General features: G+C 50.2%; 12 protein-coding genes across 12 annotated transcripts; 6 read left to right on the top strand and 6 right to left on the bottom strand.

Moving 5' to 3' along the window:
• Positions 1-358: 358 nt before the first annotated feature.
• On the top strand, positions 359-1465 carry M437DRAFT_85140 (uncharacterized protein; the record flags this gene model as incomplete). Its single annotated transcript, XM_041028247.1, has 2 exons — positions 359-391; positions 446-1465. The coding sequence occupies 2 exons, from the start codon at positions 359-361 to the stop codon at positions 1463-1465; spliced, it is 1053 nt and encodes a 350-aa protein (XP_040879264.1).
• A 232-nt stretch (positions 1466-1697) lies between these two features.
• On the bottom strand, positions 1698-2375 carry M437DRAFT_85141 (uncharacterized protein; the record flags this gene model as incomplete). The annotated part of the gene is made up of 3 exons (XM_041028248.1): positions 1698-1904; positions 1975-2293; positions 2365-2375. The coding sequence occupies 3 exons, from the start codon at positions 2373-2375 to the stop codon at positions 1698-1700; spliced, it is 537 nt and encodes a 178-aa protein (XP_040879265.1).
• Positions 2376-3311: 936 nt separating this feature from the next.
• M437DRAFT_18310 (uncharacterized protein) lies at positions 3312-5495 on the bottom strand (the record flags this gene model as incomplete). The annotated part of the gene is made up of 5 exons (XM_041018949.1): positions 3312-3586; positions 3632-3993; positions 4045-4275; positions 4335-4643; positions 4708-5495. Coding segments are annotated over 5 exons (1965 nt in total), but the record flags the coding sequence as incomplete, so codon positions are not given.
• A 737-nt stretch (positions 5496-6232) lies between these two features.
• On the bottom strand, positions 6233-7607 carry M437DRAFT_85143 (CDC50 family protein; the record flags this gene model as incomplete). Its single annotated transcript, XM_041028249.1, has 4 exons — positions 6233-6308; positions 6363-6525; positions 6576-7463; positions 7529-7607. 4 exons carry the CDS (start codon positions 7605-7607, stop codon positions 6233-6235), a joined length of 1206 nt encoding a protein of 401 aa, XP_040879267.1.
• Positions 7608-8225: 618 nt separating this feature from the next.
• Positions 8226-8777, bottom strand: M437DRAFT_50150 (uncharacterized protein; the record flags this gene model as incomplete). The annotated part of the gene is made up of 1 exon (XM_041021957.1): positions 8226-8777. One exon carries the CDS (start codon positions 8775-8777, stop codon positions 8226-8228), a length of 552 nt encoding a protein of 183 aa, XP_040879268.1.
• Positions 8778-12818: 4041 nt separating this feature from the next.
• M437DRAFT_50105 (uncharacterized protein) lies at positions 12819-13562 on the top strand (the record flags this gene model as incomplete). The annotated part of the gene is made up of 1 exon (XM_041021949.1): positions 12819-13562. One exon carries the CDS (start codon positions 12819-12821, stop codon positions 13560-13562), a length of 744 nt encoding a protein of 247 aa, XP_040879269.1.
• A 314-nt stretch (positions 13563-13876) lies between these two features.
• On the bottom strand, positions 13877-15041 carry M437DRAFT_35156 (26S proteasome regulatory subunit rpn-8; the record flags this gene model as incomplete). The annotated part of the gene is made up of 3 exons (XM_041019302.1): positions 13877-14476; positions 14533-14804; positions 14858-15041. Coding segments are annotated over 3 exons (1056 nt in total), but the record flags the coding sequence as incomplete, so codon positions are not given.
• A 366-nt stretch (positions 15042-15407) lies between these two features.
• M437DRAFT_50190 (uncharacterized protein) lies at positions 15408-16241 on the bottom strand (the record flags this gene model as incomplete). The annotated part of the gene is made up of 2 exons (XM_041021965.1): positions 15408-15500; positions 15552-16241. 2 exons carry the CDS (start codon positions 16239-16241, stop codon positions 15408-15410), a joined length of 783 nt encoding a protein of 260 aa, XP_040879271.1.
• Positions 16242-17679: 1438 nt separating this feature from the next.
• On the top strand, positions 17680-18982 carry M437DRAFT_49940 (peroxisomal membrane protein pex16; the record flags this gene model as incomplete). Its single annotated transcript, XM_041021919.1, has 4 exons — positions 17680-17833; positions 17882-17917; positions 17972-18800; positions 18859-18982. 4 exons carry the CDS (start codon positions 17680-17682, stop codon positions 18980-18982), a joined length of 1143 nt encoding a protein of 380 aa, XP_040879272.1.
• A 506-nt stretch (positions 18983-19488) lies between these two features.
• M437DRAFT_50017 (light chain 3) lies at positions 19489-20083 on the top strand (the record flags this gene model as incomplete). Its single annotated transcript, XM_041021932.1, has 5 exons — positions 19489-19517; positions 19578-19593; positions 19652-19696; positions 19761-19993; positions 20047-20083. The coding sequence occupies 5 exons, from the start codon at positions 19489-19491 to the stop codon at positions 20081-20083; spliced, it is 360 nt and encodes a 119-aa protein (XP_040879273.1).
• Positions 20084-20745: 662 nt separating this feature from the next.
• M437DRAFT_75882 (uncharacterized protein) lies at positions 20746-20991 on the top strand (the record flags this gene model as incomplete). Its single annotated transcript, XM_041026503.1, has 2 exons — positions 20746-20780; positions 20841-20991. 2 exons carry the CDS (start codon positions 20746-20748, stop codon positions 20989-20991), a joined length of 186 nt encoding a protein of 61 aa, XP_040879274.1.
• A 582-nt stretch (positions 20992-21573) lies between these two features.
• M437DRAFT_75883 (WD40 repeat-like protein) lies at positions 21574-25308 on the top strand (the record flags this gene model as incomplete). Its single annotated transcript, XM_041026504.1, has 6 exons — positions 21574-22125; positions 22156-22196; positions 22227-22381; positions 22412-22620; positions 22663-22812; positions 22852-25308. The coding sequence occupies 6 exons, from the start codon at positions 21574-21576 to the stop codon at positions 25306-25308; spliced, it is 3564 nt and encodes a 1187-aa protein (XP_040879275.1).
• Between the last annotated feature and the right edge of the window lie 24 nt (positions 25309-25332).

Consider the following 25332-nt stretch of genomic DNA (forward strand, 5'->3'; position numbering starts at 1 on the left):
GATAGTGGCCCTGCGGCATGCAGGAATGGCGCCTGAGGCTATGATGGTCTCACAACGAGAAGTGATGAAGCATGGGCTGGTTCATGCTGAGAGGAGGAAAGACTGAAGTAGAAGAAGTTTCTCTAATAATCAAAAGTAATGGAATGTAATTTACGACGACCTCATTGTGTCCAAACACTGTGCAATGAAATTGAACAAGCTGTTTTGGTTGCTATGTCCTGAGGGATCATGTTGCACTATAGAGTAATCCTGAGTGAGGTGGAGGCTCAAGTGAGAAAGTGTGGGGAAAGCACATGTCAAAACACTCCATCTTTTGGATAAATCAAACATTAAACAACACAGCAACCACAACGCAAAGATGCTATCGCTACCTCTGCTGGCGCCACAAAATGTACGACAAGTAACCTGCAATTCTTCGAAGACGTGGTCACTTAAGATGCAATAGGAATACTCCTTCTTCCTCTCACCCCACCTGCGCCCACAACCAACCAACGACCCATCCAATGCGGCAGACAACAATGTCGCACAACAATCCCGTCGTCAGAACTCCCAACAAACCTCTGCACCAACACGCCAATCACTAGCTCAACTCCTCGCCGACGAGCAAGCCATCTCCCACCGCAAACACAACATCCGCCGTTTTGGCGCTGGCTGGATCAAGCCACCAGGCGTAGCAAAAACACTACAAGCCGAGACTGAAGAAAAAGCCGAGAGGGAAGAGCAAGAAGCATTACAGAGACGAGAACAAATGATGATGGATATGCAAGCACAGCAAGAAGCCGAGGAAGCGAGGAATAGAGCTGCGGAAGCTGAGGAAGCAGCGGAAGGAGAGGAAGAGCAAGAGAGAGATTTGGATGAGGAGATTCCCGATGCTGATGGTGAGGAAGAGGAAGAGGAAGACGAGGATGAGGAGGATATCACAGATTCGGATGAAGAAGAAGATGATGAGGAAGAACGGGAAGAGATGCAGAGTGAATTGCAGTCGGAGATGCTGTCACAGATGCATAGCGAGATTCCTGTTGCTGAGGACATTACTTTCAACGAGGAAAGTATGTTTGCGGATACTAGTATGGCTGCTTTGGACGAGGAGTCTAGAGAGCAGGAACGGTATCGCCATCTGCAGGAGGCAGAGTTGACGGGTGTGGCCCAAGATGAGCTTGATCTAGGCATTGAAAGGGATTTGGATGACAGTGTGCCAGAGGCTGGCAGCTATCAACACACTGACAGCGAGCTTGAAGACTCGGACTCAGACGATGAGGACGAGGACGAGGAAGAGGAAGAGCAGAGTCAATTGGAACCGCAGGAAGAGGAGCAGAGCGAAATCATGGCACCAGTCATGCCACACAGTCGCAGCAGTCTGTTGAGCAGAGACGTGAGTTCGCTGCTCGACAGCTCTTTCGTTACTAGCAGTCCTGCACCCGTTGGCCGTCTGAGATCTGCCGGCCACAGACCCTACCAGAGATGATGGCTCTGTTCTTTATGAACCTTTTCTTGCATTCGTCTCTTTTACTCGTTATAGCGAAGATACCCCCATTATCATCATATTACAAGTCGTCTTTCCCTCATAACCATATCGTCCTCGGTTTTCTGTACAGAGCGTGAGGAAGAATTCCCAGAAACGCCTTCGCTAAACAAACATCAAGACCAAATCATGTCTCCAACTAAGCTGCGTGATCACTCTCGTCTGTGGACAATGTCTAGAACAACCAGACATACCAGAACAAGAAAATGACAAAGGCAAAGAAGATGAGCCACACCTTCCAACCCACACCCGTGCTTTGCGCCATACGCAGCATGCGATTCATAGTTCCCTTGAGCTTATTACTCGTATTCGAGAACTGATCATTCATCTTTTCCGCCAGCGCGGTAGAGTCGCGGATTTCATCGCCAATACGCAGAGTGAGCTGTAGAAATACATACGCAGTCAGCAACTTCACTCTCCTTCGACTCGTGGTATTGGAGACTGTCACTCACATCTTTCAACATGCCAACCTTCTTACTCATCTCCGACACTTGCTCATCATTCTGCGACTCCAACTCCGAAAGCACTGCATCGCTAAACGCACCGCGTTTATCTGGCGTCGCTGTGCGGAAACTCGCGCCAGAGCTGTTTCTTTCTATGGCTGGGTTGCTTCCCGGGTATGCAGAGAATGTGTTGTTTGAAGAGGAAGAAGAAGGGATGTTGTAGCCGTTGCTTGCCGCGTACGGGTTTGGCGATGTCGAGGTTGGGCGCGAGGAGCGTTGGTCGTAGCCCGAAAAGAGGGAGGAGCGGTTGGTGTCGCGTTGGTGGAATCTGTGGAGGTGGGTGGGAGTGTTAGTCTTTGAGTGTGGTTTGGTGGGTGGTGGGCAGAAGGAGATGTATACCTTGATGCCATTGTGGATGGAGGTGGAGGTATGGGGTTTTGCGCAAAGGTATGTGGCTATCGTGCCATGAGATTGGTGGTGCGGATTATGCTGTCAAAAGAGTCCGAACACAGACGTGGCTTCTTTTGCGTTCGTGCAGGTGACTCTTTCCAATTCTTGTGGTTGTTGCGACTTGGTCTGGTTTGTGACGTTGTGTTTGGATCGCAACTGCCTCTAGCTTCCGATGCGCAGCGAGTTTGTTATTGACTATGGATTGGATATGGTTCCAAAAGCTGCTGTAGCTCAGTGGTAGAGCGTGGGATTGCAGTCTCTGCAGTTATCCTAAGGTCCGTTGTTCGACCCAGCGTAGCAGCTTTCTCTTTTGCCGCTTTTTGCCAAACAAAGAAACGGTGTACTTTTTCTCTGCTTTTGATAGCCAGACATCAGCCAAAGTCATGCCTTTGTGCAGTGCCTCATAAAGTTCATGGAACGGGAATGTTTTTTGTTTCAATGGATCAAAATTGAGGCTTCTGAAGCAGAAGAAGCTCAGCTGAGGCTGCATCCTGTTCAATTGAGCCTCAACGATAATGTGCTGCTGCACAGGAAAATGGCAAAAAGCAAAGCTGCTACGCTGGGTCGAACAACGGACCTTAGGATAGTTGCAGAAACTGCAATCCCACGCTCTACCACTGAGCTACAGCAGCAATGAAATTTTGCTCGAATTTTGTGCCAATATGTCTTGTGTTACATACACCTGAGACACATGAAAATACACCACGCACCGAACAGATAGCATAACATTGAACAGGTACAGCTATCTGAGGATTTCAGGTCAAGGACATGATGCTTCAAAGCAACTTTAGCGCCAGTCTCCCATCCACCAAACCCACCTTGGTATCTTAGCAATCTGGTCCTTCAGTTCCGACTCCCCCGGTACGCCGTATAAATCAGTTCGTCAACAACGATAACTACCAAGCATAGCCATCCTCATCGGCTTCTGCACCCTCTGTCCATTCCTCATCACCACTGGCCTCAGAGTCCAGGAAGTGCGACTCGTTGAACTGCTCCTCACGTGGCCGCTGGTTGTCAATTCGAACGTCGACAACGTTGCAGAGTCCCTGGATAAAACGCTCAGGCGTGTGCCGCCATTCTTCGCCCTCTTTGTTGCTGTCGTCAGAAGCGACCGATATGGCATCAGAGCCTCTGCGACCACGCTTGCGGCGACCACGAGACTTGTTCGTCACTGGCGGACTGGGAAGTGGTGGTGGAGAGGCTGGCTTGATGACACGTCTAGCGCGACGTTTGGCCAGAGGCTCGTCATCTGAGGCCTGTGAAGTTTGAGAAGTCAACGAAGGTTTGCGAACAATGATTTCGACATGGCTCAGCGAGCGACGTAGTTTTGCTGCAGCATTAGCAGCCTGGACGTCTTTCCACTCTCTGAAAGCTCTGAGGGACGCGAGCTTTGGATCAGGGTCTTGAGGATAACGCTGATATACTCGGCGTAGACGTTCGATCCACTGGTCTCTGAATGCTGCTCTGTCTCGCCATGATATGTTGATGTGAGCTTGCAGAACTAGCCTGCGAAGGTCGGGTAGGTTTTCAGCAGATTCTACTAGCGATCGGAAGAGATTTTGTGCAGCATTAGCACCCCTAGAACTGTTTCAGCGTTATTCAAATATAGGATTAGATACTCTGACTCACCACTTCTGCAAATGAACAAGCTCCAGGGTTTGGAGAGTGGACGGCCAGGTTGGGATTTCGTCCTCGAGTAGCAGGTTTTCGTATTTTGGCTCTCCGAAATGGCGAAAATGATTCTCTCTGTGATCATACAAATCCATCTTCAACGACTTGAGCTGTGGACAAGACGTGCGCAAGCCTGTAAAGAATGCAAGGTCGAGGAAAGGGTTGTGATCAAGAACCAGCTCCTTAATCCTGTTGAATTGTTTGTCAGCGATGTCCGTGGAGAAGGTGTGCATTGGAAGATAACGTACGAATGACCATGGCTGTTCAAGTATGTGCTCAGCATGTCCGAATCGAGAAGCATACAGTTGATGAATTTGACAATCCTAAGGTTACGTGGTAGCTGGAGCAAGATGTGTTCAGACATACGATCACAGCTTTCGAAAGACAAAGTTTCCAGGTTGGGTAGATCAGCAAACACCTTGCCGAAAGCGAGATCTGCAGCGGTCTCCTCCTCAATATCTAGTGTTCCTGTCTTGGGTGGGAGATGCGAGATGGTCAGGTGACGCAGGCTTTGGAAAGAAGGTCTCTTGTGGACTTGAGCTAAGAACTCAGTAAATCTGTTTGTGTGTCAGTAACAGAATTCTACTCACGTACACTTGGTCGCCAACCTACCCTTGAAACTCTGCCTTTCCATCTTGCTGCTCTGCGAAATGTATGTTCCATCTCCAAGATTCAAGGTGATTGTTGTTGCAATCGAGCGCTTCGAAAAGTTCCTGAGGATACTTCCATCGAGGAAATCGACCTTCGAACTCGAATGGTGGTTCGTCCAGCTGATGCGTGATAATCAATGAAGAAAGTCGTGGTAACTTTGACACAGTCTCAGCAAAAGATGATGTAGACACTCTGGCAAAGGATTCCAGATTGCGAGCAGACACTTCCAAGCTCGTGACTTTCATATTATACGAGTACAAGTGCTGATCATTAGGTTGCTTGATGATGGTAGAAAAGTCTTCAAGCCATCGGGATGCCAGAAGATTTGGAGCTCTGTAGAAAGCTGTCAAAGCTGGCTCTGAGAAAGCTCGACAGACCTTTCGAGCGGTTCTCATAATCCATGTGTTCGGATGATGGACTCTTCGGCTTGCAACACCACCTGTTTCGTGCTCAAGCTCGGCAGCGAAAGCATAACTGAAAATTTGTAACAGAATCTCGTAGGGGAGAGTATGCCACTTAGGTATTACTCCGTCACTTGGAATTACAGGTACAAGAGGTGCAGCTTGCTTTGTGGGCTTCGAGGCACGCTTAGTCTTGCGTTTGGGTGGCGACTTCTTTTGACCAGGCTTCTTCGTGGCAGACCTGGTTTCTCTTGGAGATGGTTTGCTCGTTCGCTTTTTGGCTATCTTTGGTCGCTTTTGCTCAGGTTCTGGAAATTCGATATGCTCGCTGGGGGAATCCTGAGCATCGGCAATGTCGAAGTCGTCATCCGTATCCGGGTCCAAGTACAAACTTCGCTTTCGGGTTATAGCCTGACGAATCGAGCGACGCTTTGATGACTCGGACTCCATCTTCGACAAGCTGCTCTACCTGAGCATCTGACAAACCAGAGATGAAAATAATTGTGTGTTTTACTGAAGTGACATTCCTAAGAGTTTGTGATTCACAGGGCTGCTTCTTTCGAGACCCTGTCCATGAATCTGGTGGTCCAAGCGCGCGCCACCGTCATTGTTCTCTTCAGGGTTCAAGGCTTCTTCACTCATGTCATAACCTCGGATGCTCGAATGACCGCAGCACAGAATTTGCTTCACTCAACCATTTCTTGGTGGCATGGTGAGATGTTCGAATCGGTTCTCAGAAAACTATCCATTTGTGCATCAAAATTTGTTATCGAAACAAGCTCTACCAATGTTGCATTCATAAATCCATCGCACAGCCTCTGAATCCGAGGCAATTGATGATTCAACTCAAACATTTCACTCAGTTGATTAGGCTGAAATTGGTCAAAGGCTGCTTTGGACGAATGTCATATTCGACTGTGGTAGGTTGCAAAAAGAACAACGAAAGCAATTGATTCGAGTATTTTGTCTCGAGAATGATAGAGAGTAATTGAAGACCCCGCCAGCCAGCCTCCCCCTCCAAACGCCATATACAGTAGAGAAAACAGCTCAACGGCATACACACATGAACAGCATCAAGAAGAAAGGAACAAACACTAGGCCCTGCCGGTAGTGGTAGCAGTACTAGGTTGATCGTTGTTCCAACTCAGGTAGGTATGGTCACCGAGTTTCCTAGTTTCAGAGTCAGAAAATTCGGTTGCGAAGTGCCATTGTGAAATAACATACCTAGGCTTGATCAAATGGGTTGCCGTGAACAAGGCACCAAGAACAATGCAGACACCAGCAACTACAATGTATGCAATGCCGAGGAAAGGATTCTTGCCACCCATGATGGTGCGAGTACTGAAGAGGACGGATTTTGTGCCGTGGTATTCATTAACGGGGAAATCTAGATCGTGGTCAGCAAGCGGCGAAGGATGCTAAGCAGGCGTTGCTCACAGTCATAGATGTCCATTTCGTACTGACCACTTTGCATGGTGGCAGTGTCATTACGCAGGGCCAGCTTGCTGAAGGCAGGGAGACCGGCGGTGCGCATCCATACATGGAACGCTTCCCACTCATGGATGTCTGGGATAGGGATATCGTTGCTGTACTCGGGATACATCATGCGCCAGTTTGGTGGAGGGACCACCTGATCGACAGTGTAGGAGGTTTGCTTGTACAGATCGCGATCACTTGCCCATGCGGTACCATTTGTGACCATAGTATAGTTGACGGCCTCGGCGTCGTTGCCCGCGTTCAGCAGGCGTGGAGAGCTGAAGGTGTCGTTGAAGAGCGAGTTTGCGATCAGACCGCAAGGATAGTATGCCTTACCGTCTTCACCAAGACGCAGGGGGTCACAGTCGCTGTTGGAGATGGTGTTGTTATCAACAAAGTCTCCTTTGAGCTGATCCTGGTCGAACGACTTGACATAGCGACGGTGGTTCTGGTAGAAGTTTGTGAGTTGATAGTAGAGGAGGACGGGCGGGGACAGGTCGTCAGGGATGTAGAGGCGCAGGGTGCAAATGGGCGTGTCGATGTTGACAAGGCCGTTATGGTAGGCGATTGTTTGGTTGCGGGTGCGCCATTGAGGAACTTGCGAGGGGGTAGTGGCATTCTTGAAGTGGCTCGAGACGTATTTTGAGGGGATGGTGGTAAAATCGTTGGTGGCATCGCGTGTGCAGTGCTGGTATTCAATCGACATCTCCTGGACCTGCGAGCTCGCCCATAGTAGCAGACCTCCTAGCGGGGCGAAGATGACTCCGACGGCGAAGAACAGCGGTAGCACCGTCTTGGGGGTGAGGATGGGCTGCCAGGCCTTCAAGCGCTGCTGTCGGAAGGCCGTGTCTATGTTGTCATGGTCAATGTCTGTTCGCTGCAGTGTCGAGTCGCCCGGGAAGAGGGGGACCTACTGGGCGGTCTCCTGCTCTTTTCCTTCTTGCCATCCTGTGCTGCCTGCGCCTCCTGCGAGTGTATCGAGTCCTGATCCATTTGTGTGTCTGCGCGCGATGATGCGAGAAGCAGCAGCAACAATAAGTTAATTCACTTAATTAGCCTCTCCAACCCACGCTTCAAAGGGTCGCGTCGCAATGCAGCATCCGTGCTCACCGGTGACCACCTCCTCGTCCGAGTCGGCTTGTGCAAGAGCCGCCCATTCCGGCTCCGCCCCCCTGATTATTTTTGGCTTTTGTTTGACTTCACCACGTCGTCGTCACACTGTCTTCACATGCAAATGTCAATCAACTCAAGTACGTTACTACGGAGTTTTGTCAATCTTGTAATCAATGGCGAGCTGTATTGCTTCTGATGCTATCTAAGTGCTGAGCCCGAGAGTTATCCTAGTACCTGTAACGCCGTATACTGTTGAGTAGAGTAATCCCGAGTTGAGAAAATCAGAACGCCTGGCCTGACCATTGTCCCATGCTCCTTCCATCCCATATATCCGCTTGAGTGTCATCAAGGTGCATAGTCGTTCGTGAATCCAGTTGTCAGTCGTATCGTAGGACAGAAATAATAAAGAGAGTATAGAGAAGAGAGAAACCAGAAAAGAAAGAAACCATGAACCGGAAAAATAGTTGAGTAAGAACAAGCAGACTGGAACGGAAAGTCTCACAGGTATTTCTGCATATGTTTCTCGTCAAGCCAGCCAACTTTGTCAAAAGCCTTGTGCAGCCTGCTGGTCTTGTTGACATCGATGCCGGTTATGCCGTACTCATCCGCTCCTTTACAAGCAAGTTGAGCCGCGTTGATATTGAAGGATTGACCCTTTCTTGCGTACGCAAGACGATGGGCAAAAAAGCGACGCTTGATATAGATGTAATCTGACGGAGTCAAAACAAGTTTCGACACGATTGGAATCTCCTTGGCGTGAAGGAGGTGGCAATCCTCGTGGTCGGTCACATCTTGTGGCGTTGCCTTCCACTCGATGTTTGGGAAGTTCACCTGATCGCTATCCAGTGTCGATGTAGGTGGGCAGTAGTCAGGATAGATCAAGAAGTTGCGTGCAACTTTGTCTGCTGGTGTCTTTGCTTTGTTTGCGTCGTTCGTGCGGCGTCTGAACTTTTTGTCAGCCACATCGAGGGGTGCCTCACGAGGCGAGACCGAAGCCTTCTGGGGTGCTTTGCTAGCAGATGTCTTTCTTGTGCGCTTGGGTGGTGGCATCTCGACACCACTGTCGACTTTGCGCTTATCATGGTGATGGTGATTTCTGATGAACATAGCGGCGTCGGCAGGTGAGATCCGCTCTAGCTCAGCGAGGACACCTGGAGGTGTCGCTATTGGAAAAGTAGGCTCAGGTAGAGTGGCTTTTGTGGCCTTGAGATACTCAGCCCATTCATTACGAATCGGTGTGACATATGTGTCAGGATCAGCAATCTGCCTGGCCCAGAGATCATTCCTTCCGTATCTCGGAGTTCCTGGAGAGATTGGTCTTCGCATATGGATGTCAAACGGAGTCTGTCTCTGCTTTGGCTTCCTACCAGGTGCATATGATGGTCTCATAGAAGCACCATGTTTAGCACTGCTCCTGTTCTGCACAGGACGCTGAATGGGTTCGACTTGAACAGAAGGCTCAATTGGAACAGGTCGAGGAACGCTGCTAAGATGTTGCTGTGGCGCAGTGATCCCATCAAAATTGTGTTGCTCTGATGGGGCGAATCGCTGCTGGTCTTGCTCGGATAGAGCGACAGACTGAAGCGGTCGTACAGCGCTGCCAAAGAGAAATTGCGGTCTTGCAATGTCATCAGAAGTCGTTGGTTGATCGGGGAACAGTGGAGCATCTTGGCTTCTGTTGAACTTGTTTGGTGATGTCAGAAGGGTGTCAGTAGGGCTTCTGTAGTGTGCGAGCGGCAACTGTGGAGATGTTGATGGCGATGGCATCTGCTGGACAAGGCTGCTAATGGGTGGCAATGTGATCTTCTCTCTGCGCACTGATGAAGCGACAAGTTGATCATCAAATACGGGTGAAGAGGCCAGAGGAAACGTGTGGTTGATTTCGTCTGCTGGAGAAGGATAGACGCTGGTGGCGGGAGCCTTGCCCTTGGTCATTTTTGATGCCATCACGTCCGCTTGATTACTGGTAGATTGTTGCATCTCCCTCAAGTAGGAATACTGTGAGTTGAACGCAGCAGAACCCATTGGCTCAAAATCGGAACCAATGCTCTTATGGTTGTGTAGATGAGTTTCCAATTGATAGGTGGGAAGTTCTTCTGTGTAGACAAGAAGAACAGAGGTAAGAGAAGAAAGAATAGTGGCGAAGGGTGAATATGTACGTCCTCGGAGCAAGATGAGACTAAATCCGACGCAATTGAGTGCAGTTTAAGCTTTGCACTTAAAAGTCGCTGCCTGCTGAGTCAATTGCTCGAGGACTGGTTGACCAGTCTTATCAAGGGTGTTTGAGGTGGACAAGCACGCGAGGATGACCAATGGAAATGTAATGGAGAAAATGCGCCCGTGGTGGATATGAATGGGTTGCAAGGAGCAAGTCTTGTGAAGATATGGGGAAGGGGGGTGAGTCCGTATGATATGGCCGGGTAAGACACTGATCATGCAAGAGCGAACAGGCAGCAGTACCTACCTAGGGTCTGCTGACGAATAGATGCGGCAAAGGAATAACGCGGAAGATCGAAGCTGCTCGAATGAGAGAAGGCAAATGGCCGCCCAGCAGAAGAGCAATTGGCCAACGAATAAGCGGCTGCGCTAGTTTACGAGTGCGCTGCACCAAATCAATCACCGCTCACCTGGCTGTGGACTGTCATGTTGCTCCTCTGGCAGTCCGGTCCGCCTGCTACTTTTTGCGGCGCAAAGCGTTGGTTGTGTTGTCGTGATTCCAAGTTTGAGTCATCCTCTTGGTTTCGGCTCGACTCCGCCTCCGGACCCTGCACCAAGCCTTTTCCGTCTGCGGCTCTGCGAGTCGCATTATTCATTCACCGACGATGATGCTGCCATCGCTGTCGAACTCTCTCCCTATCGCTGCGTTGGCTCAACACGAAACCCCCTCTCTTGCCCGCTTGTTTTTGATATTCGTTCACGGCTTAAAACACTTTACCGTCTGAAACCATTGAGGTATGACAATCGCAAGGAATGGCGTTGACTGTATCAGCCCATTGATCCCGCCCATTGGGCAACAATCCGGCTAGAAAGGCATGGAGCTACTGCTCTCGGTCAGAGACGAACTACACGCGATTGAGCGCACCGCCTCGGCGCTTCCTCTTCCTTCTCTGCGCGATCGAGATTGGTTGAGAGGGGGCAGATGTAGGCAAGCGCCTAGGTAGTATTTGTCCGCTTATCAGGCGGAGAGGCCATCAGATCAAGCATCAATCACGCATTCGCCCGAGCGGGATTCTGCCTGCGTTCGGCGAGACCAACATGCCCCCCTCTTGCACACCCCGCCAAGCAAGTGACTTCAATGCCTCGATATGGATGATAATCCTACTCTAATTAGGCCGTCAGCATTTCAATGCCTTGTTTGAGGCTGTCGAGCGTGGGTGTGCATCAAGAAAACCATGTCTTCATCGTCAATTGACCCCCCACTATCAACCATCAAGTGGCCGACTGATCCATGAGCTCATGCATTATGGAGTCATTGTCGCGAGCGATTCTGACATGTGAAAGTCATAGCCTTCTCGAATTGACTTTGGTATCTTTGGTATCTGCTGCATTAACGGCGCGATTGTGGCGCACACCCCACGCCTTGGAAAGGTACCCCTCATCTTGTGGCCACCCGCTTCCGCCTCTTCTTCTTGTTGAACGACGGTCACACGGCATTCTACAGGCTACTATTCTGTCGGCCGGTGACCTTTTCGCTGATACGTCCGTATGCATAGGTTCTCCTGTGTTGACGATAGCACCAAATCAAGTCACATCCACCGAATTGAACAGTAGCAAGGTATAATATACGACCTGTATCCACAGTCTCTATTCGAGGATTCTGGCCGAGTCGGTTGACGATAGCCTTCAGCCTGGACCACCGTGCCGGTGAACACCACTTCTGAAACAATCTCGTGCCGAAGAGACCTGCTCTCGTTCACGGGATCACATCCAAACCAGTGCGTGACTTTCTCTTATATTGCACTGCTTCGAACCCAATCACGGTCTAGTCGTGATCATCTGCACGGTTCTTTGCAGCAGACAGCAGGGCCTATGCAGGTCTTCGGCTCATGACTTCAGCGGATGCGAGTAATCATCGGATAGCCGTATCTCTAGTCATGACGGCTATGGGCAGCGACAGCGAACACTGTTAGGGTTGAGAAGAAGCAAGTTACCAGTTGCCTTCAAGCAATTGGTCCTCTCCAATGCGTGCTCGAAGAAGAATGGGGGAGATTGTTACAGTTTCCTAATCGACATGTCGTTCTGTTGCTGCAGATCAATGCAGATCCGGTGGCCCTGCGCCGGGCGGGCCGCATACTTTTATCGTGGACCTCGTGTGCATGTACACGTACAGCGAGCGAACCACCGTAACATGTGGTTACTCGCCTGTCATCTGAACATACTCGGCTACAAGCTAACTCTGTATCGCTCTATCCAGCCCATAGCATTGTATCGGCCGATGTAACTTGATACAGCTATAGGGTATCGTATGGTGACCGCTTGCTAACCTGCTTCTTGCCAGATGATCTTCCTATAGTACCATCAATTCACAAAAGCAATAGATACGAGGACCATGGCTAGCTCAAGTGATACTGGTCATCTGTATGCCGGGAGATCATGAGCGATCATCTGTATATTCGGTAGAATGTGGCTCTACTGTCATCTTGGAGCTTCGATTGAAGACTGTTATCTCTCGCAAGATAGACAGAGCCTGATATCCCAAAAACATATGGTCACATGAGAGGGGCTTACAGATGTCTTCCGCCATTGCAATCGTTTCGTGACGTTCGTCGGTCGGCACAGATATACAATGACCGGGTTTTATTCTTGCCAAGTAAGGATGCTGTATATACGACCCTGTTCGTATCGAGTAATGCTCCAAAAACAGCCATATCATCTTCAACGATGAGACTAAAGACATGATGTGGACAATGAAGTACTCCTTTCTCTTATATAACATGTAAGGATCGCCAGAAAGTGGTATGTGAGGCTTCTCGATCCATTCTGAGAACGAAGGTGATTAAAATCTCAATACCAACCACATCTACAACAATTCCATCACGACCATCCTAACAAAACAAGTTCAATTCACAATCTCGCAAAGACAACATCCAGATGGATACACACGATGATAATGACACCACTCTCCCACAATCTCGCGCCTTCGTAACATCACTCATTCAATCTTTAAACACATCACAAACCACAACCACATCCACAGCCACACCACAAGCCAACCCTCTAAAACAAGCCTCTCCAACAGACCGCTCAACTCTCTTAACCCTTCACGTACTATTTCCAAACGAACTACTATCGGCACTAGATCTGCTAGACCGAGACCTAGTAGTTCGATTTCTTCCAACCCCAACGCCACCAATACAATCACAGACTGGACGACAAACTGAGAGCACAACTTCAGAGCAAGAAGTCTTCACCCTTTCAGACGACACAACCACCAAATTCAAAGTGGATAAGGATTATAAGAATGCAGTCTATTACGTCCGTTCAGCACAGCAAACGTCCTCGAATTCTCGGTTCAGGGATCCGGTGGCTGCGAGCACGCATTATGAGGTTAGAACTTCGAGTTGGAGTTGTTCGTGTCCTGCTTTCGCATTTTCTGCTTTTCCGGCGAATGCGTCTACGGATGAGGAAGAAGGGGATGATGAGTTTGTGGCAGGGGAAGGTGAGGAGCAACAGTGGATGGTTGGGGGCTTGTCTCTGGGCAAGAATGTGCCGTTGTGTAAGCATTTGCTTGCTTGCGTGTTGGCAGAGAGGGGAGGGCTCTTTGAAAGGTATGTCAAGACGAGGATGGTCAGTGTGGAAGAGCTTGCAGGGTGGAATGCAGGATGGGGCGGCTGAGTTCCTGAGCATCAAGCAGACACATGGACAAATATCACAAGATGGTCAGTTGTTGGCGTATTTGCTTTTCATATCATGTTATCTGGAAGCCTTGCGACAAGAAGACGCCCGAGTTGGTTTCCTCGACTGGCGTCAGATGCATCCTCTGATAGTATCCCTTCCGTCCTCGGTATATTACAAACGCCCAATGCATGCACGGCGTCGCTGCTGGCTCTCTCGTATCAACCAAGCTACAACAACACCTCCTTGAACGATCAATGTTTCTCTGTAGATTGTGCGCGTTCTCAGATCCTTCATCCCTTCTTCTTATCGTCCTTGGGGCTCTTGGACTTGTCATCCTTTCCTTGCTGTTCAGCTGGAGCGTCTCCGTTCAACATCAGATTCTCAGTCTTCTTAATGGTTTCTTTTGTCTTGTCTTCCTCCTTCTTTTGCTCCTTGTCTTCAGCCTGTTGCTTGTTCTGCACCTTATTCTCAATGAGGTCGTGGAAGGCGGTAATGGCGCGGATCAAACTGCCGAGATAGATAGACATGAGCTGATCGTTGGTCTTGATGCTCATGGCACGGGCAAGCTCGGAGTCGCCAGATGCTTGTGGGCCAGCGAGGCCGATGGCACTTGCGGTCTTGGGAGTTGAGAGGTTGGGAAGGAGGTTGAAGACGTCTTGGAGATTGCCGAGGATTGCATGGTTGACGGGAAGTTCTTCATCGACGACCTTGTCAAGATATTTGCCAATGTCCTGCAGGCGGTGATGCAGGCCTTGCAGCGACTGCAACTGCGACGTCACGCGAGTTGAAAGAGTACCGACTGCAACATCACGGATATCACGGAGCAGGTGCTCAACTCCAATCTCTTCTGCTTCTTCGGCTTCGATGGTCGAGGGTGTGTGGACGAATGTCTTTGCGGTTGTGGTTCCGTCCTGTGATGTTGGTAAGTCTTGAGGCAAAGAGTGATTAGCGTTGGGTGCAAACGTACGTCCTTGATCTCGTCAACAGCAAAGTAGGCGTCAGTTGGTACACCGACGTCTTTGGGCTGAACGTCGATGATGACAAGAAGGGGGTTTGGCGTGTAGCGCTTGAACAGTTCGTTGATCTCGAGATCTGAGGCGCGCAGCTTGGGGCCAGTGTGGTACCATCCGATCAGCTTCTCACGGGCGTTGACCTTCTTGAACATATCATTCATCGACTCGATGTAGTTGTGGTCCAGGAACCACACGGACGGGTCCTTCTCATCCTCCTCGAATGGCACTGAGAGGCGACTGTCAGTATGTCGCGCGCACAGCGAAGCAGTGGCAACTTACCAGCAAAACTGTTTGACACCCTCACGTTCTTTCCATCATTCTGACCTAACAAGACACCGACGACTCGCTTGCGTGTGCCCTTTGCTGAACGAGCGTAGTGATCTGTTGCTGAGAGCAGCACTAATGGCGCTACTGACACGTTCCTGTTGACGAGCGAGAGTGTTTCTGCGGTAGTTGATGGCATGGCGGATTGTATGTGCGGTGTCGTCGATGAGATGGTCGAGACGGATCACAGGCGAGAGAGGATGGGATGGGTATACGAAAGTGAATGTGCAATTGCGATGACGATGGCCATGTCCATCGGAGCAAGGCGAAGCTCCCAACTCCGAAGACTTGGCGTTTGTTTGGGTGAAGCTTCCACCTTCTTCACCTTGCTTGCGACAACAATCTTGTGACTTAAAAGGATTATATTCTCGTTCTTCTCAAACCCGAGAAGTCACAGCGAATGCCGCTGCCCTTTTCTCCCCGACTATTCATGCTAATGGGTATCTGATATAAACCACAGCCTCAAAGACGCCTCCTTTTCCCTAATCATATCCTTTTGCACATCTCAAACCTGCATCGATGTCTCTTCATCCCACCACTGTCTGAAGATCTGTAGTCGCTGCGTCCTTTCTCTGGCTAATTCGCGCCCCGAGTGAGTCTGTACTTTGTCAGCGGCATGTCGCATTATTTCTCGAGCGAAAGCACCAACCTTCATCATGTTTTCTAGCCTCTCGAGCTTTTCGACAAAGTGCTCTATGCTTCCGTCTAATCCTCTGTCTGATTGCTTGACTGCGCCGAACGCAAAACATCTACCAATACCGACCGCACCTATCGCGTCCAATCTGTCGGCATCCTGTACAATGGCCAGCTCCGGATGTTGGTCTAGCACCGCCTTCATCATGCGAGGATTCTTGACCTCATTGGAGAAGGACACATTCTTAGCAATAAGTTGGACTTTCATTGCAAGATCTGGGCTTGCTCCATGTTCCAAAAGATGCTCTGCAATCTGATTTTCTGGATTCTCTCCTGGTTTGTGATATTTGTGATCACCAACATCATGCAGCATTGCCGCAAGAAGAACAGCTTGGGGATCGTACGAAACTCCTTGGAATGTCTGTGTCTCCTGTTCCAGAATGCGTCTCGATAGGGCAAAGACTCGTGTGACGTGCTTGAAGTCGTGCGAGGCGTCGTAGCGGGACATGTACTCCTGGACAAACTGCTTGGTAGGCCAGAAGAGGTTTTGCTCCAAGGGAAAGATGCCTTCCAAGTCGGCGAAAGCAGGGGGCTCCAAGGGTATCTGCTCTTCGACGTTGATTGGCGTAGGCTCGGGATTGTTGGGACCTCGAACAATGCCTGGTATCGGTGGCCTTGTTACCTTGCCGGGCAGATTGTAGCGCATACGGTATTGATCGAGCCAGTCTCTGTCAAGGTTGGGCGGAGACTTGCCGCGGTATTGTGGCATCTCGGCATACATTGCCAGTGCTCTGGCTTTGAGTGTGTTACCGTGCACTGCCTCGCCCCTTGCAATCTCGGCCATGTGCCATTCATGCAAAGCATCCTCCAGTTCGGGCATTTTAGAAGCAGTGAGTGTAACCTTGGCCCGGTAGGCACCATGGTTGTGCTTGTGATCCTTGATGACAGTTACCCATTCGTCAGAAAAGCGTCGCTTCGAGATGAGAATCTTCATTGGACATCCAGTCTTTCGGCTCATGCGGTTGCGCACTCTGGTTCCTGGATTCTTCTTGAAATGGTCGCGAAAGTATCCGCCCATCTCACAGGTCAACAAGACCTTGTTTGTTTCGCCATTCTATAATTGCAAGTCAGTCAACTGTTAGAACATACTTGGTCACTTTTAAGATAGTACCGCAGCAAACTAAAGCAGGGCAGGTAGTGTCAGAACACGTCAGGTTGAGGGCAGAAAACAATAAATCACAGCAAAAACAAAGATGCTCACCTTATCCTTGTAGGAATGACCAATGACCAGGACATAACCATGGTCTTTTGCAAAGTTTTTTACAGCCTGTAAAATTGTTAGGATCATCCGTCGCAGGAATATAATGAGATTGTTCTCTGACATCTATGCCTTCCTGCTTGGTAGCATGCACTTCAGGTGGTGGAGGAGGCAGTTCAGTACGACTGAGGTCTGCTTCCCATCGTGCACGTAATTCGGCAACGCCATCAGGTGTGTTGCTAGAATGAACGAATGAATACAGCAGTCTTGAATTCTTTGTGAGACTTACTTACCTGTATACTTTCTGCCATTCTGCTTCGGTCCAAGTGGTAGTGGAACGTTCATTAGAGGCAGTCGGAGAATCTTGGTGCACTGGGCTTTGAGAGATTTGGTTGTTTGAGTTGGCAGGCCTTGTCACAGTTCACGTTGGCTGGGATGCGTAACAAACGCGTGGATCTGTATAGACTTACGTTAGGAACGGTCTTTGAGCCGTCGCCGCGGAAGAGGTTGGTTGGCGAGCGGGACCAGGATGGGCGAGATTTGGAAAGGACGACAGAACAAATTGCATGAAATTGGGAGTCGAGCTGGCCGGGTTGTCTTGTGGATTCTGAGCCGAAGGCTCGTCGCCAAAAGACGAGTACATGTTTTGATAGTCCATGAACGACAGGCGCTCGAGCAGCTAACGCGTCGATGTGGGTGTAGGCAGGGAGGAGTTTGCTTGTAGAACAGCTTCCACTTTGTCTTTGACGCTTCGCTGATCAAAAGCCAAGCCCGGGTTGGCTGGGGTATGCCGAGGCTCCTCCACAAGTCCATGATCATATGCATTTCGAGTACTCCCTGCTTTTCTCCTGTTCCGGAACCCCAGGGTGCAATTTGCTCTGAGACCATGGAGCTGTATAGACAGGTGTCGCATACGACACAAGAAGCGCTCGCACTTCCTCCCAAGTATTTGCGCATGTATGGCGACTTTGTAACCAAGAATGCCAGCGCCGTCGGCCAGATTGAGGGTGCTTTGCGCTCCTTGACCTATATTCTACCAGGTATTGATAGTCGCTGAACTCAGTGATTCAAGACCTAACACATTTCAGGACGGTTCCGCGACACCGAAATTGCATCCGAATCTTGTAAGAAGAACCAGCTGTTTCTCACACACTACAAGAGCTGAACTTGTAACACAGTACACTCAAGCGTCCAACTACTTTCTATATACCATGACTCCCTTCTCGCGCGTGCAGTTCAACGTCTACCGGCATTACAGCGTCCCCATCCATCGCCGCATACTCGTTATACTCGGTTCTGGGCACAGAAATCTCCAGCCTACAAACGACTTGCCACGCTTTTGCAAGTAGTACAATATACCGAGCTACTGTGTGAGATGGCTGCAAAGAGAAGGGGTGAGAAGGCGAGATGGAAAGTTGTCGTTCTTCTTGAAAGTGTCAAGGCTATGTGCAGGCTGCTTCTTATGCGTCTGACCAACTCTCGGCCATTGTTGAACCCACCTCTGCCCGAACGTGAGGCCGACCCGAGCACCTTGGAGGAAAAAGATGCAAGCGGATTAGAGTCGCCACCATCCGAAAAATCCGAAGAAACTCAATGGACAATGCCTAGAACTGGACTTTCTCTACCAACACTGCCGTCCTCTTCCGACATCTCAGGTTATCTATTGTCCAAAGCTCTGACAGCGGACGACATCAAGCCACCGAAGGCTCTGTTACATCGGGTGAATGGCATGGGCGAACTTGCAGAGGTCCTCTATATCCTTCGACCAGTCATCTACTCTGCGGCAATGTATTACTGGGCCACTAAGAACAAGAAGAGCTGGCAACCCTGGGTTTTGGGTGTTACGATAGAGTATGGAGCACGCCAACTGGCAAAGAAAGATCTTCAAGAACGCAGAGCAGGCGGTCTCCGAGCGTTGACAGCACTCGAGAAGGAGGAGTTAAAGAGAAGAGGCTGGAGCCTTGGATGGTGGCTCATGAGAGGTGCATTCTACGAGACCTTCACCAAGTACGTTCACATTGTCTTGTCGCATGCGGATTTGACTCTGCTAACACAATCGGAACAGAGCATGGATTCATGCAGTGACCAACAAACTCCGAAACAAGCCACTGCTTGACATGGCTGGTGGCATCATCGAGGATTATGAATTCCTCTGGGATCAGTACTATTTCCCTACAGCAACACTATAGTTGATGAGAGGCGGACGCAGTGACGTAGATTCTGTGATTTTATGAGGAGGTTGGCGTTTGTTTGGAGGCTGTCTGAAGACTATTTGGGGTCACCTATCATGGCGTTGCGGTGCATGATGAAAGTCCAACAAATGATACCTATACCGATCACTAGGCAGAAAGGATCGTGTGATTTTCTCCTTCCATCATCTTGCACAATACATGTTCACACGTGCCTTTGTCCTCACTGATGCGTCTATTGAGTCATTCTCGATCCTTTCACTTTGGGCGGTGTCTTTGTGTTGGAGATAAGACACGGAGCTTGACGCTTGTGACCGACCGTTCATTTCGTCTGTGCTCCACCCCGCATCCGATTCATTGGTCATCGCAGCCTGCGCCTGACTACCCTCCTCCTTCCCTTCTTCATCTACCGACCAACACCTTTGCATCCTAGCTATCACCACGTCCCTTCAACAACCTTCGTCAGCTACATCTCCACCACAAACACTCCATCCCAAATCGCCAGAATGAGATCCAAGTTCAAGGACGAGCACCCGTAAGTCGTTGCCTGACACCAAGGCGGTCAAGGAACGTCACCGCTAACACGCCATCACAGCTTCGAGAAGCGCAAGGTGCGTTCTTCTGCCAGCATCACCACCCCGAGAATTACGCGATACTGACACCCTACAGGCCGAGGCCGAGCGCATTCGCCAGAAGTACACGGACCGTATTCCTGTAAGCCCTTATGCCAAATCCGTCGCGTCGCTGGGGACTTCATACTGACGTCGTGGCAACACAGGTCATCTGCGAGAAGGTCGAGAAGTCGGACATCGCCACCATCGACAAGAAGAAGTACCTGGTCCCCAGCGACCTCACCGTTGGACAGTTTGTCTACGTGATCCGCAAGCGCATTAAGCTTTCGCCTGAGAAGGCCATCTTCATCTTCGTCGACGAGGTCTTGCCCCCAACCGCCGCCCTCATGAGCAGTATCTACGAAGAGCACAAGGATGAGGACGGTTTCCTCTACATCACGTATGTGACTCGATGTCAATATTCACAAGACAAAGAGCTTACACTTTGCACAGTTACTCGGGCGAGAACACCTTCGGCGAGGCCGTTTGAACTACACTCGACTCTATCATCTTATCATAATGCCACGACGATATCCTTACATGGATCACCAGGAGTTTCGGAGTCTTTGGGAATCTCACGACGGGGAAGGATGATTTGAGGGAGGAATGCAAGTACAGGGACGGAACAAGCAGGACGAACTAGTAGCTCGTCACGTCGACAGAGCTCGTCAAGAACCACAACCGCTCAGCGCCTCGTCCTCCGTTTAGCTGCTTAGATGCACATGCTTTGAATGAAACCCCTTGTAAACTGATCTGTTCATCTCTGCCTGAAGCGTGCCAATACTTGTGAGAGAAAGACCGTTCATAGAAGTGGACTCTCTTGTTTTGTTTTGATCGAACCAGACGACGTCCGAGAATAGGCAGACCATCAACATGGGACCTGGCGGATGGCCATCAGGGTGATATTGAGGCCCTGCCTTATCTGGGCTTATCTCCGGCTTCGTGACTTAGCGCGTCATCAGCAGACAGCTCAAACGGGCCGTTCCCGAAGCCAAAAGTAGCCGCGGCTTGCAGAACTTCCGAGTCCAGCGCGACAAGTTCAACAACTGCGTCTACAAGCCTTGCAAGCAAGTACGAAACTGATCGTTCGATAACCTACCATCCGTGGTCCTTTGACATAGTTCCCGGATACATCGAGAGAAACGATCCGCCATGGCCGCCCCTCGCTACGCCTACATCATCTCAAAGTCAGTAGTGACCCGCCATGGATGCACAATGCGAAACGGGTGACTGATGGGATCCGACAGGAACCTCGACCCAGCCTTTGCCTTGTTCATTGGAGCATCTGCAGCCGTTGTTCGCATCAACCGCGACGAAAAGGAGAAGGGCCATACAACACAAGAAACGATCGACTCGCTCAAGAGAAGACTTGGAAAAGCTACCGGCATGAGTTCATGAAGTTACGAACCTATCAACGAGATTATGGATGGTTGGCTCCCGTGTCGCTGGAAGAGTTTTCGGAACTTCGTTTGTGACTTGAGTCAGGTCGATGCGAAGCAAGTGACAAGACTGGGAGGAAAAAGGTCTGAACACTGAACAACAGAGAGGGGCTAGCAGTGAGCACACCAGACACCAGGCTAAATTAGTTTCCATATGGAGACCCAGCCTTGGTGGTGCTTCAGACCTGCGATAGGGTAGTGAAGTAAAGTGAAGTCGTAGTACTCTTTGCGACAACGCAAAAAATAATGAACAGGTGAAGGGAGAAGGAACGCATTCTAGTGATACCCGGACATGGAACGAAGGACTATATAAGATCCAACTGCATACTTTGATGCTTCCTTCTTATTCTCTCAATGTATCAAATGAGACATGGATAAAATAAAGTGAATCGCGTGCGCGTCATATCTCTCCACAACGCGTCTTCTGGCAATCCACAACCAACGCCCGACATTCACTTATTCTTGCAAGGGAGCGAGTTGACATATATCTTCCCTGCCACGGCGATGTGGAACGACTATCACAAACGCAGACCCGTTCACGATGTCCCGACGAGGTCGCGTGACGGTCGACCTCAGCAACGACGACAGCCCACCGCCGCTTGAATCCCAGAGAATACGACATGTCCAGCATGTACCAGATTCGCGGTTTATTACGCCTGATAGTGACGATGAGATCGAAGTCCTGTGGGAAATGCGCAAGCAAAGGCCCGACGAGGACGCATCCAACATTCTGAGGTCTAATGCTGGTCACCACCTTTCGACAATCCGGCCCACCGCCCAAAAACCGCATCCTATGTTACCATCGAATGATCACAAGCAGGCTGCCCAACCACTGCCCACACAACCAAAAGTCACTCGAGCATCGAAGCAGCCAGCACCTACACGACCAGAAATCATTCGGCCACATGCAACAGTCTTTAGCGCACATCGGCCACCGCTACCTTCCATTCCAACGCAAGCACGTTACAACAGTCCTGTCTCAATTGCGAATCCCGCGACGAATGCCTTTCTGGCTGCCATCTCTAAGTCTGGTGGATCCACACCTTCGACAGCGCCAACGAGACCGACTCTTCCACCTGGCGCAAAACAATTAGTACCTTCTTCAAGGCCACACACAGCAAAGCCTTTGCCAACACCAACACCACCTACCCAGGTTATTCGACAGTATGTGCCACCGCCAAATACTGCCAAAAGTCCGATGGGGCCCGCTGCCTCGCACCCTACGCAGTTCAAAGAGCCCGTGAAACAGTCACAACCCTTGTCTACATCAGCACCGAGATTCATCGCACGACTCGACGCACCACCGTTGAACATGCCTTCCAGAGCTTTGTTCCAGAATACTTCGAACGGTATTACAAAGACTGGAGGCCACCCTCAAGAAATCTCATCACAATCAAGAGATGTGCCGTCACGCATCGTGCCTTCCTCAGAAATTCCTGCCATGCAGTCATCTTCATCCGTGAACACCTCACTCAAAACAGCAGTGCCACAGCCACGCAAAGAGCCGATGGCTGCACGCTCAAGTCCACAGATGCCGCCATCTTCGACTGATCGGGTGCTATCGCCTGCAAAACAACCTCTACCTGTTGTACATGAGCCTCGCGTCATTGAGATCGATTCCTCAAGTGAGGACGAGCTCGTGACTGCTGCTGACTGTTCAAAATCCCTTGAAAGTGCTCCTCCGAGCCACAACTCACCAAGGCTCGAAAAGAGAAAAGTTGCAGAGGATTCAGATGATGAAGAGCCAGTGAAGCGTCTTCGACGCACTCGTTCCTCTTCAGTCAGAGCAGACAGCACATCTCAAGACGAAGTCGTGGAGTCTGTAGAGATCAACACACGGCCAGCAGCATACACCTTCCCAGCAGACATCTCGAAAATACCACCGTTCAGCAACAACTACGGACAGCCTTTCACCCCAGAGGAAGATGCTCTGATTGTGCATCTGAAAGAAGTCGCCAGAATTTCTTGGAAAGAATTTGAGCCTTTCTTTCCTGGAAGAAAGTGGCATTCTATGCAAACGAGGTACTCCAGGGTGTTGAAGGATGCTAATACACCAGTCACTACAGCTCATCCACCGACAAGAACCAACAGGACAGAAATGCTCCATCCAACGAGAAAGCTTCGGCGTAATCATGCTCAAACGGAATCAGTGGACTCTGTAGCAGATCAAGAAAATAGCGCCGAACCTACAGAACCTGCAGATCACTCGGCTTGCCGCAGACGAAGTGTACGACCTCTGAGCTCTCTCGTTCGACATCGAGAACTTGGCTCTGCTGGCGGTCGAGAATGGCCGAGGAAGTTCCAAGCAGGCGTCCGAGATTTCGTATACGGCAGCATGGGAGCCCAAGCCTACATGGATAACGCCTCCGGTGATGTTTCAACCATCGCATGGTCGCCAGATGGCAAGTCTTTTGCCGCAGGTGCCGTAGCTGTTACGGATGCGCAATCTATCGATTACAATAAGCCTCGTAACCTCGTTGTGGGGAGTCTTGCATCCCAAAATGTAAAAGAGCTGCCGGACCATACAATACAGCACACGCTGCCAGATGGACGCCGGAAAGAACTCTTCTCCACAGTACAGATGGTCGCTTTCAGTCCAGACAGTAGATATATGTACTCTGCTGGCATCGACCGACATCTACACAAGTATAGAGTCGATGGTTCAAAGACTACACTAGTTCACAGGATCGAGCATCCAGCATCTGTAGACTTCCTTTCGGTAAGCAATAGTGGATTGATCGCTACTGGCTGTGCTTCTGCTGGCCCTCGTTCGATTCAAGTTTTTTCGCATAACAACGACGCATTGTCGGAGCCTATCTGCTTCTCGGGAACCATGCAGGCTAAGAAGACTCCGTCCGCCCTCAAGTGGGGTTCGGCGCATGTTCACCAGAATTACCTACTTGCAGGATTCTCGAGGGAAGCCGAAATCTTCTACATCGAAGATGACCACAGGGACAAGGAGGGAGAGGTTGCTCTATGGGACATCAATACCAAGCAGCGCATTGAAACGGATGCGCCAAATAGGAATGTTTTCGATCTTGCCTGGAACCCAAATCCAGGAGGTAACTCATCCATCTTCGCAGTGGCAAGCAGACCAGTGAGCCACGTTGGCCATGGCATCCATTCGATTGTCCGCCTTTACTCTCCGCAGCAGACTCGTGCTCACCATACCATGGAGCTTGACTGCCCGGCGTGGGACATCAACGACGTTGTTTATTCTCCACACGACAACAACCTCATTGCTGTGGGTAGCACAGAGGGCAGAGTCTACATCTGGGATGTCCGCTTTGCAAAACACGGTCAATCGCCTCTGAACACGCTTAAGCACGGAGAGTCGTTAGCCGTCATGCCCCACGAAAAGAAGAGGTGGGAAGTCGATACAGGCATTCGTTTCTTGTCTTGGGGCTCTGAACGAGACCGCCTGTACACTGGTTCGTCTGACGGAGTAGTGGCTTGCTGGGATCCATACCGCACCGCTTCGGACAAGCGTGTGCGCGACGTGGTGCAGCTCAACTCGGCTGTCATGTCAGGCGCATTCAGCCCAGACTTTGCTCATCTGTTGGTAGGAGAAGATGCAGCCAGATTGAATCTGCTCTCTGTTGGTAACGATGGAGCCAAGTTTGACAGGAGAACTACAGCAAAGTTCAGCGTTGAGAAGGCGCCCATGGAAGAAGAACCTGCACCAATACTATGGGACTGTCAAAAGATGCTGGACACTCAAGCACTGGAGATCAAACCAGCAGGAACGATGCCATTTCAGCAAGTAGTCCAGGGTCCAAACTACAAGGGACCTCATTGCGCAGACGACAAGGCAGTCGAATGCAGGGAGAAAGCTCAGAAATTTCAGGACAAAGTACTCAGGTCCTATCGACGACGCAACAAGCAGACCCGTAAATTGGGCATCCAGGCAGATCCATGTAGTCTGGATTGTGGATTTATTCCTCCTTCAGATGAATATTATCCACCAGAGAAGTGGCTATCACGGCGCATTCCAGGCAGAAATGAGCGAGCTGATATCGAATGCTTCCGCTGTGGAAGATTGGCGACGGTCAGTCCAAGAGCTGACACAATTGAGTGTGGCCATTGTGGCACTGCATGGAAGACGGGAGCATTGGGATACGAGGTAGTCAAGCGCTTCAAAGCAGAGAAAGCAAGAAGCAAGGTTGAAGAAGGACCAGAGAGCAGCCCTATCGACCTGTGTGATTCTGAAGATGAGTGGGAACGATTCATCCGCGAAACATCGACCGAGTCTAGCGACCTCGATGGCGGCTACTAAGGCAGACAGAATTACATAACCACA

This window comes from Aureobasidium melanogenum (assembly GCF_000721775.1).
Source record: "Aureobasidium melanogenum CBS 110374 unplaced genomic scaffold scaffold_12, whole genome shotgun sequence".
Classification (NCBI taxonomy): Eukaryota; Fungi; Ascomycota; class Dothideomycetes; order Dothideales; family Saccotheciaceae; genus Aureobasidium; species Aureobasidium melanogenum.